Source organism: Mirounga leonina, unplaced genomic scaffold (genome assembly GCF_011800145.1).
Source record: "Mirounga leonina isolate KUSES-001 unplaced genomic scaffold, KU_Mleo_1.0 Mir_53, whole genome shotgun sequence".
Lineage (NCBI taxonomy): Eukaryota > Metazoa > Chordata > Mammalia > Carnivora > Phocidae > Mirounga > Mirounga leonina.
In genome coordinates this window covers 63,531,254-63,544,288 of record NW_023270807.1, presented here as the reverse complement: position 1 = coordinate 63,544,288, position 13,035 = coordinate 63,531,254, and the positions used below count along the sequence as shown (strand labels likewise).

Genomic DNA, 13,035 nt, shown 5'->3' with positions numbered 1-13,035 from the left:
AAAACTTATTTTGCCAAGCACTTTGGCCTTAATTTTTAAACCCATGTGTATTTTAAAAGAAATTCGATCTATATGTTTCTGACTCATTTACACTTAACTCATGAAAATGCTGTTTGGTAAGAGCTATTAGATGTCCAAGCAAGTTTATGAGCCTTTTTAAGCCCCTTCTCCCCGTTCTTACCAGAAAGTTGTATTTTGCCAGCCATAAAAGAGTGTGAGCCCCAGAGGCCTGTGGTCAGTTTGAAATTTATAACCTCTGAAGCTTAAATGGATTCTGAGTGTGGAAAAAGTTTTTTTTATTTTTCCTCTCCTCTTTTTAATATGAAGTGCACAGACAGACGACCTCTGATAAAGACGGGATCCTAGGTCTTACTTTCCAAGACGGCTAAAGGCGAATAATAAAGAGTTCAATCTAACCACCAATAAATTGCCCCTAAAACACTTCAGAGGAACGATATGACACTTTAAACTCATGTGGCCACAGATCCAGATCCAACGCTCTCCCGGAAAGTCTCACTAATTACTCCCAGGACAAGACAAAGCAGTGAGGGCGCCTGGGTGGCTCAGTCGTTAAGCGTCTGCCTTCGGCTCAGGTCATGGTCCCAGGGTCCTGGGATCAAGCCCCGCATCGGGCTCCCTGCTTGGCGGGAAGCCTGCTTCTCCCTCTCCCACTCCCCCTGCTTCTGTTCCTGCTCTCGCTCTCTCTCTCTCTGTCAAATAAATAAAATCTTAAAAAAAAAAAAAAATTAAAAAAAAAAAAGACAAAGCAGTGAGACAACACGATTCAAGTTGAACATTTTACCTTCGGGACAACTGGGTAATTTTTTTTTAATCACAGACAACCAACCCTGTTTATGACTTTTTATACATTTTTTAAATAGGCGGAATCTACTAAAAATAGCATTTGAATTAAAACCAGAAAAGCAGGAAGAATGTACATGCATGCTGCAGTGACTTCACCCCATATCTTCTCTATATAATGATGCTCGGATACCACTCAATTATAGTATTCCAGGGGGAGAGAGCTTTTGGATAAAGTACTTAAAAAGGGCTTATAAATATTTAAAGTATAAGCATCTAACAAATCATAAGGACAAAGTTTTACATTTAACCACATGTGCTCCACATATCTTGAAATTACTCTAAATATGGGTTTAAAATATCAAAAGAGCTTATTGATGGGATGCAGAACTTTGCAGAGAAACTTAAACCTGATCGTTCTTGCTCCCACAACACCCAATCTGCACAATTTTTAAAGTGTGCATGTGTAGATTTCCTCAGAAAAAGATCATGTTACAGTCTGAATTTCCAAAACAAGAGTTGAAGGATGAAATATAGGGTTTCCCTTTCTCTCACCAAATGCAGCTTAGCCACTTTGCTTCTAGATAATTTGTTAGTGTAGGTTGGCTCAAATTTAAGACAGTAACATTTTAGAAACACTTTGAGAACTCAGCCAGCTGCGAGGAGGATATCATTACAAATTGAGACACATGTTGTATGGGAATACCATTCATTTTCAATACCAAAAACATGTCTGGGGAAATAAGCCATGCAAATGAGAGAGAGATATACTTTTTAATTGCATTTTTGGGGTGTTAGGTCAATGGTTCATATCAAATGAGTCCATAAAGTGTGTCTCTCCCTCCTGTTCCGTAAATGCTTTCAGTCACATTCTTACCTCCCTTTTCACCTGCAACAAAGCACAGCTTGCTATCAAAAAGACAGCACACCAGAGGTTCAAAGGGAGAAATGATGAGACATCCAGCAGCACAGCCAAAGAGCTGGGTGGAATGAGGCTGGGAGTGCCTGGCAGCTTTGATTTGTCACAGTCTGGACCCTGCGGCTCTGTGGAAAGGCCCCTTCTCCCTATTCAGAGAAGGCACTGGGGAAACTTGGTAAAACTGCACACGCAAGCTGTTGCTTATGCCCATAGCTCAGTATGAGGAGCGAAGAGTTAAAAGATCTTGGGGACAACTTGACTGGTTTCCAATCTAAGAATGTGTCGTGCACTCAGGAGCTATTCTAAAGCATGAGAGGTGGATTGCCAGTTTTGGTTGTTCTTGTCATTTGCTTTTGCTCCAGTCATTGTCACTAGAATCTTTTAAATGATCCTTGAAATAATCTGTGTGTATGCGTGTGTGTGTGTTCTCCCTCTTTGTGGATGGCCTGACGTTCTCAGTCCAGACCCCACCCCACTTGTTTGTCAGGCAGAATGCTGTGGAAATCCACAGATTTGGAGAGGAGCTCTATGCGGTTAACATTTAGAGATGGCACTGGAGATGGCATTTACCCCTTTTCCGTGAGAATGGGACCCTTTAAATGATGCCAGCATTACATCATTTATCCTTTAAAGCTAATTTATTTGTTTCTCTGAAATGGATTCCTTTTATGCGTTTGAGGCATGAAACACAAAAAAGTTTACACATGCAGCATGGTGACCTTAACATGCATTCACGTATGAAGTGCCACCGTCTAGACCAGCAACTGAAGAATACACAATAATTCTGTGCAGGACGGGGTGAAGGGAAACAGAATGGCCCCCTCTGTCCCTTTGGCACAATCTCTCTGACAAGAGAATCTGGAAAAGGCAGCATGCTGGGGGTGGAGGTGTTTCACTACATGAGGAAGTGTCCCGTGCTGGAGTGTATTTTGGTCCTCAAACACCTCTGCCCCTCCTCAGTGCTTGTCTGCACGAAGGTAGGTATAAGTGATTGGACCATGATGCCCAGGCCACCGCTCAGGCTGGCAAGGGAATGATTCATTGGAAATGAGACAGGGAGTTTATTTCCTGTGCCTTTCTGAGCAATGGCTTGTTCATAGGTGATCGAATGCTTTCCCCTCTCCAAGCCCACTCTCTCCAGCTGAAGAAGCATGCTAGGGAGCTAGGGAAAACGGGTAGTGCTTCCAGACACAGCTCCATCAATGCCTTGGTATTTACTGAGCCGTCCACTTCCCAGGCGCTAGCCATTTTGCTCCCTCGGCCTCAGAAGCAGGGCAGAAGCTTGTCCACTGAAGGACAGCATCTCCCTCTACAGTAGAAACTTCAGAAGTCTAGGGGCTGGGGAAGTATCCAGCTTGTTTCTTTTCTTGCACTCTTGGGATATGAAGGGTCTACAGCCTTTTGCCTTTTGTCACCAAAGACCATCTTCTGGAAGCAAGTGCTACGTTACGTAGCAGCAACAGTGGTTCTGCAATATTAGGTCCATGGCGGAAACCGCTACGAATAATTCTGTTTTAAAGGAACCTTTACCATTAAATCAGCTTCCTCAGAGCGACAAGAAAAATTCCAGCTCAGATATGGCTTTGTGATAATATAAAATAATCCTTCAGAGACGTCAGGCATGCTTCTTCAGAAGCCAAGATCTACAGACCTCTCCTCCCAGGAAAATGCCTCGGTGCACAGCTATATAAAACTTGCCCTGGAATTCCAGGGGGAGCCGCTGAAGGCCGTCCATGGACTAGTCCAGGGCGCAGGACAGCAGCTTGAGGGAGCGACCACATCAGCCGGCAGGCCTGGAAGCCAGGCCAGGATTAGCACGGCATCTGCACACCCCTGAAACTGAGTTCTTTAAAGTTGGCGCACTAAGCACTCTCTCAGCGCACCCGAGTCCCAGCCCTGCTGAAGACGGAGGGTTACGGCTACATCTGAAAGAAGCAAATACCCGGTCACATACGTCATTTCCTATTCCACCATAATCTGATTGAAATAACATCCAAAAGCCAGATGCTTGCACATTAAAACCCTCCTTCCACCCTTTGTTGCAAGGGTTAAAATAGAGTCAGCGGCACTGAACGACATGTGGCTATGGCCGATCTTGACCCTGTGCATTCCAGAAAAATCTCCTCTGCACGTCTGAAATGATCACAGAAAGCTCCTCCCCACTCACACGTGTCCATGATGAGGACCTGGTGGTTTCCCTCTGGCTCTGTGAATTACCCCTACCTAGAACTGGACAGCCCTCTGCATCCCGACAGACAGCCGAAACTTGAACATCAGGGATTATGTGGCCGATTCACACATCCCATAACCAAGTACCAGGACATTAAGGATCTCTAGTCTGTCAGAGGATCTGAGCACAGCCCGTCGGGATGGATTTCCTCTCCTTGCTCTCAGGTTTTCTTCTTTTTCCTTGCTTCCATAGGAGGCACCCATAGTAGTATTTCCAATGTATTGACCTGACTTCCCAGGCAGCTGACTCTCTCAGACTTCTCAGCTGGAGAAACTAAACTGGCAGTTACCTGTCACCTCCACCCTTCGGGCTTCCCCAGTGAGGTCAGCAACCCCACCCCCCCACCCCCGAGATCATCTTTCCTGGGACTGTGGCTCCATAACCAGACTAATAATTAAACTCCAAGAAGCCACAACTCCGGCTGCCTCCTCCAGCTCTCCCGGAGAAAACAAAAAGTGGGAGGCGTCCCTGCTGCTGAGGCTGAGGGAGCAGCGTGAAATTGGGGCCAGGGAAAAGAGTCCCAGATTTTCTTCCTGTTTTAGAAACATGTACGAAATCTGGAAGCCACAAAGGTGGGAAGTTGTATGGACTTGTTGCTCCAAGGGGATAGAAAAAGTGAGGGCGAAAAGGTTACTCATGGTACACATTTTTTCCATTGATTATTTTACTTAGAATATGTCATTTCCCTGGAAAATCGAGGAGGGGGGGATATTTTCTTTTGAATAGCTTCAAACATTTGCAAATGGTTACTCTGAACTCCCCAATGTACCATAAACAGTGTAAACTGTAGAAATTCAGAAAATGTACAAATACAAACAGCGATCCCCCAAGCTCCCAGGCAAAGACAAAGAAGGGAGTATTCCATTTACAAATGGAATTCTTTGTGGATAGAATAGTTTGGAAAATGTTTATACATTGTTTTTCTTATTATTTGGGGGAATATTTTTTCCAGCCTACAGAAGCTGCAGAACTGGTATTTGGAGTCTTGAAAGTTGAAGATTAAAGGAAGATTACAATCTTTCAAAATCTTCGACTAAAACTTAATTAGTTCTGCATCTAAGACAATATCTGCCCATTGAAATCATTTGTAATCATATCAACAGAGAAGAATGCATAAAGTCAGGTAACCAGGAACAGAATCACTTCAAAATGGAAAAAACAAAAACCACCAAACCTAGTATTTGCCAAGAACTAGCAAATATGATGGCTTCTTTGAAGAAAACTGTAGCCGCCTGGATTACTGATTTCAAGATACTGATTTCAGATTCTGCTTTGAATCTGCTTAAAATGATAAACAAACAAACCAGTAATAGAGTATGAGAACGGCAGGCAGAGGGGAAAAGTATGAAGAACCCTGACAAGTTACCGACAGACTTTCCAAGAGAAATAACGTGTGAGTCACCAACAAGCACATGGAGACATCACTCAGCTGTGCTTCATCCGCCACAACTCAGTCCAGTTTAATGCTTTCCACTTTGGCTTTAACTCGTCACCAACAGTGTTCCTTGTCAGGGCACAAAAGCCATGCCGCCCTTTATTTAACGGATGCATTTCCAATTTCCACAACCATATGAATGGGCTGGGTTTTTGAAGGCACCGAAGAAAAACAGCACCACATGTGCACAGAGAATCAGGAAGGGTCAGAGAATGTGAGTGATTTACGGCGGGTTGAGACTGCACTTCGAGGTGACATGCAACTCCAGAGGGCAAGAGGAAATGTGATTTAGTGAAGGAGAGGCAGTTCTCCCCCATCTTAAATCACTTGCCTTGTCACCCTGCCGGAGCTGGCCAAGCCTGAGTGTCTCTGACTTTAGAGAAAAGCTGTAATTTCTTGGGGGACCCATCATAAAAAGAACTCTCCAATCTCAAGGGGCTATGGGCAATTTTGTCACTGCATCTTCTGGAAATTGGCTGAAGCCAGGTTAATATTTTTAGTAACGACTCTGGGGTCTGCATACAAGACCCTAGCCTGATTCTTTGTTCAGCAACATATATCATCCAAATAGCCATCATATATTTTATGCTTTTATGTTCTTTGGGCCCCATGCTACTCATGGACCAGTGGCACTATTCTTGACCTGGTCACTTCTCACTCTAGTAATGGTAGTAAAATCGTTCACCCTCCCGTTCCTCCCGTAAGTAACATCATCAGAATGAGTGATATTAGAATATATTTAAAATTCCAATTCACAATGCTTTTTGGCTTTCTAGAGGTCATCACTTCTTCATCCCATACCTTCCTGTTGCTCACCGCTTTATTAGCCAGATTAAATTACTCTGGTGGAGACCAGAGTAACTGAGGTGACTACGAGAAGGCTGAGTCCATCTGTCTCCGGACAACAGAACTTGTAGATGTAAAACCAAGATGGTGAGCTGATTTTTACTGTTCTGCTCCTATTGGCAAAGCCAGCAATGGAAAAGGAAACCTCCAACTATGGTGACTGGGAAAGCCTTCTTGCACCACCCAACAAGCCCCCTAGTGCTGGCTCTCTGCTTCCCAAACAAACCTCCGGCTGTTAGGTAGGTAGGTGCCCCCATAAATATGCCAACTTAGAGACAATGGTCTGGACACGCCACATCAAGTGTTCTGGCCCACATTTATATTTCCCACTGTGGAGTAATGGGCTGGTATTCTAGGTTTGTTGTTGTTGCTGGAAAAACAAGAACTGAACATTGACCAAAAACAAACAAAAAACAACAAAAAAAAACCTGAACACTGTCTCAACACTTAGAGAACTTGGTAGGTATGCTTGGTTTTTGTCTAGGAACCTTCCCCAAGACAACTAAGGTGAATAAAAGAATTTCATCAAGTAGGGTAATAAAGGGACCATTTAGCCTATTCTCTTACAGCGGTTTAAAGAAAACGCAGCTCTGGGGTCAAACAGCCTGGATTTGAATCTTGACTGCTTACTAACTTGGTCCTCTTGGGCAAATTACTTCATTTCAATGTCTCAGTTTCCTCGTCAGTAGAACGAAGACAACAATAATTATCATATAGATCCAGATCCAAATAAAGACTACTGAAAAACACTTAGAAGAGGGCCTGCACATACAAATGTGAGCAACTGTTCTTCCTATAAGGTCCACTTCTACCCAGGCTTCCTTCCTCCCTGGGTTTATATCCCCACCAGACTTTAAGTGTCTTGAGAGCAGGCACTGCATCATGTTCACCTTAGTATTCCCCAGCTCCTGGAAGGAGCTGTGCACAAGTTAGGTGCTCAATAAGTGTTCATTTCTCTTCCCTTTCTCTCCACAAACCACTGATAAGCCTCAACTGAACGTTAGCCCATTTGCTGTCCTCTGGGATAGCGGGCCTGGGTCTGGCAGACCTGAGTTAAATACTGCTTCCCCCACTTGCTAGCTCTCATTTGGACAACACCTCCATGCCTTATCTTCCTCCTTGCTGAGGTAGAGATGATGCCGATCGTGCCAGTTGGTGGGAGGATCAAAAGAGGCCACATCTGGCTCTGGTGGGCATGCTTACACATGCTAGTCCTTCTCCCCCTTACTGAAATTCTGGACTCATTACCAATAGCTCATTTGGCATGAAGCAGGATTCCCTTCCTGAGGTCAGACATATGTACTCTCAGCCACTTTGGCAGCGTGGCCCTTTGTCCTGTCAAATCCTTCCACTGTCTGCAGAGGTGAGCAACCCACCAGCTGAGCCACTGAGCCCCAAAAAGGAGAGAACGCAAAGCTGGTCAACAATGCCAGAGGCCTGCCCTAGGGAATGCTTCATGACAACATGAAGGAAGAGACTCCCTCAACAGGAGCTATGGGCCACTTTTCCAACACTCTTCCAGGGAAATGTGGCTTAGTGGCCCGGGTTCAGCTGGCATGAGCACATAAGAAAGTTAGTTTTTATTCTCATCTTGCAAATGGAATCTATGGTTTTTGAGAAAATTTAGTAAGTTGAGACATTCTGCCAATACGCCTACCAACCTCCAGGAAGTGGCCCGGCTCACCTTTTAACACAGCTCTGTAACCTCATGACTGAACATTTAAGGGTCCCAAGTAATCTCTCCTTCCTCTTCACACCATCCTCTTCTTCAACAGGGTCAATTACAGAGATGAGCATAAGAATAAAAGTTTAGGGGTGCCTGGGTGGCTCAGTCATTAAGCGTCTGCCTCAGCTCAGGTCATGATCCCAGCGCCCTGAGATCGAGCCCTGCTTCGGGCTCCCTGCTTGGCAGGAAGCCTGCTTCTCCCTCTCCTGCTCCCCCTGCTTGTGTTCCCTCTCTCTCTGTCAAATAAATAAATAAAATCTTTAAAAAAGAAAAAGGAATAGTAGGTAGTGTTTCAAGTCAGGTGCAAGACTGGGCTTCAGCATTAAATAAGTCATCTTGGGCATGGCATCTACATGCTGTGACTCAGTTTCCTCAGCTGTAAAATGGGAATGATGTTGGATCAAACTGATGACAGCGTGTGACCACACGAGGTGAACTATACAACATGTACGGTAAAATCATGATTATCAAGATAACTCTCGCACGCCTCTGCCTTGTAAGGAGTAAGGAGAGGTGCACTGGCTCGTGCAGGGGAGCACCCCGGTGGACATACAAACCTTTTACTTATTCTGATTTCTAATTCGGAGGCACCTCCTTTTGAGCGGAGGCTCCAGGTCCTCCGGCCCGGCGCTGAGCATGGGCGAGGAGATGATGCACGGCGCCATGGCAGTCTTCTCCGCGGGTTTTGGCACAGGCTGGATCACGCAGCCCGTCTTGGGCAGCATCCGCAGAGCATACGCGTGGTCCTCGTCCGCGGGGTTATTAAGGTTCGGGTCTGATTTGTCGCCCCCCGCCAGGGCCTCCTCCCCCATCAGCTTTTTGGCTGCCTCCCCGTCCAGGTGACAGTTGGAAGCACAGTTGTTCTCCTTGACCGACTCCAGCTCGCTCACCGCCGGCTCCTCGGGCGACAGCAGCTTCTTGGGGGGCGCGGGCGGCGGCGGCGGCGGGGGCTGCTCCGGCGGCGGCTCTGCGCTCTTGGCGCCCTCGGCGGCGGCGGCGCCGCGCGTGCCGTTCACGATGACGTTGCAGGCCGCGGCGGCCTCGGGGCCCGCGGGGGCGCCCGGGCCCGGGTCGCCGGCGGCGGGCGGGCTGCAGTGGCCGTCCCTGCAGCCGCCGCAGGTCCTGCGCTCCGCGGCGCCCGGCTCGCGCTCCGCCTTGACGTGCGCGTGCAGAGCGCGGTGGATCACGTTGTGCAGCCGGGCTCGGTGGCCCACCGTCAGGTCGATGACGCCGTCCTGCGGGCCCTGCAGCACGCCGGCGAAGCCGAGCTGGCCGCCCGCGCCCGGGGGGCTGCCGGCGCGCCGCGTCAGGTCCACCACCTCGCTCCGGCCGTGGTCCGCGGGCGCGGGCGCCAGGCTCAGGGCTTGGCCGGAGCAGCCGGGCGGCGAGTCCGCAGACTTGGACGAGCCCTGCTTGGAGTCCCTGGGGGACAGGGAGTGTCCGCCTGGCTTGCCTCCGGCCGCTGAGGAGTCGCCAGGGGCGCTCGGAATGAAGTTCTCCCCGTTGCTGGAGAATCCGTTGGGGGGCTTGGAATCATTGACGTGAGGGATGGGAATAGGGATGGGGATGGGCACGGGCAGGGGCACGATCACGGGGTATGGCACGAGCAAGGTGGGGGGCGGCACCAGCGGGGCGAGCGACGGCAGCCCGAAATTCATCATCTGGGGCACGGGCATCGGGCCATTTGGCATCATGCTCACCGGCGGGAAGGGGAGACTGGGCAAGGGCGCGCCCGGGGGCGGGGGGGGGCAGCAGGCCCGGGGGGTTCCCAGGCATGGTTGGGGTGCTGGGGGGATGGATGTGGGGCGACAGCATGGGCCGGTGCATGGGACTGGAAGTGGGGCCCAGGTTCCTGGGGCCGCCGGGCGGGGGCCCGATGCCGGGGAGCATGGGGTTGGACAGAGGGCTGTTGGGGTTGGAGGCGTGGTGCGGCGGCCCACGAATAAAGGGCGGGCGGATCTGCTGCATGATCTGTTGTTCCATGAAGATGGGCAGCGGCACCGGGCCGCGGTTGGTCATCACCATGGGAGGGCTGCGAGGCGGGACACCGAGGGGAGGCCCGATGCTAGCAGGTGGCTGGACGGAGACAGGAGGGATGTTTGGAGTCTCGCTGATGGGCATGGACTTGGGCACTGGCGTGGGGATTTTAGTGACAGAGCAGTTGGCAGTGTCAGATGGAGAGACGGTGGTGGACGACGATGGGCCAGGGCCCTGGCTTTGGCCAGCTGCAGCCACCGGGGAGGGGGCCTTCCTCCGAGCATCTGTTAGAGGGATATTCCAAGAGTCTGGAGTGAGCAGCTGCACCCCGGTGCCTTCTGCTTTATTTTCCATGGGAGGGTGTAATGTGCTGCACAGCCCAGCTGGAAGATTGGCCTGTGTCTCTTTGTAGAAAATGTCCATTTTGTATTGATTGAGACATTTTGCACTGCAGAACTGAAGCCTTCTTTCCCCGTCCCCAAAATCCAGGTATTCTTTTGTGTGTCTTATGTGCTTACACCAGTCACATACCTACAACACAGTAATAAAAAGAAAACAAGATAAGCAATTTCCTCTGGTAGATCGTGTTTCATGTTTCACAGAGAGGTTCTTTCAAACTTTATCACAATTTTTCGAACAGGCTGAAGTGTTCCTTTCTGAAAGGTAACATTCTTAAATGTTCGTGAAATGACTTCTCCTTGGAAGTCAGACTTGCTTTTTAAATAGTAACTCTTTGGAATAGCAATTATCACCATCTACCATTAAAAACAATTCAACAACAACCCAAAACCCTGTTGTGCCCGTTAAGCTCAATGTAAAGGTGGATCTGACAGAAAGGCGTACATCTACCTGCCCACATATTTTCACCTGTCAAAGAGGCTCGTTGTCAGTGTAAATGTGAACAGTTGTGGAGAGGAGGATCCTCCAGAACGTTCAGTGGCCTTTGAAATAGAGCCCCATAAAATTCTCCTCACGCAAAGTACTTTACACTATTGACTGTGTTCAATAATGCAGTTGGAAAGGTTGTGCTGTGTTAACCAATAACACAAAGCGCGGAACATCATTATGTCTGGCTTCCAAAGGGAAACTTGGAATTAGTCATGAAGTCTGTGTGAGGTTTAGCTATTCGCAACCTGTGATGTTGCAGCAAGCTAGAATTATTTTTTGAGCTGTTTGCCCACTCTCTCTCAGTAGTCAGAATTTTTGGTGACATTTCTTGGCAGGCAGTCTTATTTAACAACTTTTCAAACACCAGAGAACGTTTTCCAAAAGTTGTTATGGCTTCTTCCCCCCTTCAAATCTACTCCTGGCAAAAGAAAGATATCACCAAATTTATTTTAAAGTTGGGCTGCAGAACTAATTAAAGGCTGAGAGCTTTTCCCAATTGGAAATCACTAGACATCAAAGTTCAAAAAATAGTCATTCTCGGCTTCAGAACCCATTACTTTGGAGAAATTATTGTGATTTCATTAACACATTAATTTTGCAACACCATCAGCTCTCACAGATGGTGAAGACATGATCTACAATTCAAATATGACTCTTGTTTGCACAAATGTCTTTCCTTCATATGGCATTTTAAACAAGAATTAATATGAGTAATCTTGCCATAGCTATAAACAGATAAACAGATGTCAAAATTTTCAGTAGTTCTTTCAGTGCCTTACTTTTCTGACTGAAAATTACACACACGATTTTTTTCTTTTTCTTTTTTCTTTCTCTCTCTCTCTTTTTTTTTTTTCGTCATTTCCTTAGCACTCAATCCATACAGCAGCAGAGGAAGAATTCTGAAATGCAGTGAAATGGTGAGTTCACTGAATTCAAGGCTCTCCTCCATAAAGCACTGGTTCCAATATCGCTCTAAATGGGACCTTGTTTTTGTTGAGGAGGGTGTGTGTTGTTCCGTTGTTGGTGCATGTTATTTTTTTTTTGAACTATGGTAAACTGATAGCATTAAAAGATGATAACTTTTAATCATGATTGGTCACATCAACAATGCAAAAACAACATATGCTGGGCATTTGATTACTCATCTCATTTAACTCTCAGCTTTCCTTGACTGTAAACAGTGGTGTGAACTAGTATGTGACTGGGGGTGTGTACACTTGCGGCAGATGTGGGTCTGTATGTGTAAATCCACTCTCTTCCTTCTCTTTTTTTTTTTTCCCACTGATACTTGCAGGTAATATACTGCAAGGCATGAGACCGAATAACAGATACTTACTGGCAAACATTTGTTTTTTGTGTAGTCTCATATGAAATTACCCTTTCAAAAATCCTTGTTGCAAGAGGAATAATTTCAATGCTAAAATACTTCTGGGTTTCGGTACAGTATTTTCAGGTTTCTTTAGAATTACGGGATTTTTTTTTTTTTAATCATAGTTGAGATGTCTACAAGTTTACAAGTAAGTGCAGAATTGTCTCTGATGAAAAGAAACACACAAAATCCATCAGGCCCTCAAAATTCTTATCTAGATAAAGGTTAATAAACTAATAGTTAAACCTTGAGGCAAGTAAGTTATTATTTTTAAAACCTGATCATTTTTATAAAGTTAATATGTAATAATGTGACATTTAAATCCCTGTATGAAATAAAGCCACCCGATTCTGTTTCAATATTAGGCATCCATAGAAAGCCTAAAATGTAAATTTATAAGCTTGAAGGAAAGGATCAAATATAGCTTCTTTAATCATGAACTAAAAAATATTATCAATGAATTAAACTAATTAAAATAATATGCCAAATTTTCTGGCATATTTCTTTTGGATCTTATTTTTTAACCATAAGGGGAAAGAGTTTTCTGAAATCCTTAATTGGTTTTTAAATTGCCAGATTGAATTATTTGCCTCCAGAGGATTCCTCTGTTTCCTCAAGCTAAATAAATATTTTCAAGTGGAGTCACAAAAAATAATCTAAATATAACTTAAATGTTCTCCCTTCCTTCGTTTCCTTCACTTTTAATAATTCAGTGATGAATAAGGAATGCTCATAGAGCCATCCCAATGATCAAATGAGAATTCTCTACCACATTTTATCTATTTCCACATAAAAAGAATTTCAGACATCAAAGTTTTAAAGTAAAATTCTAGTGCATCAAACT

General features: G+C 46.0%; 1 protein-coding gene across 1 annotated transcript in view; it reads right to left on the bottom strand.

The window, feature by feature from the left end:
• SOBP (sine oculis binding protein homolog) overlaps positions 1 to 13,035 on the bottom strand; it is a 160,001-nt gene that overhangs the window by 11,417 nt on the left and 135,549 nt on the right. Inside the window, 2 exon segments of the mRNA XM_034991738.1 lie at positions 8,515 to 9,705; positions 9,707 to 10,465. Coding sequence (XP_034847629.1) covers positions 8,518 to 9,705; positions 9,707 to 10,465 — 1,947 coding nt within the window. The 3' untranslated portion in view covers positions 8,515 to 8,517.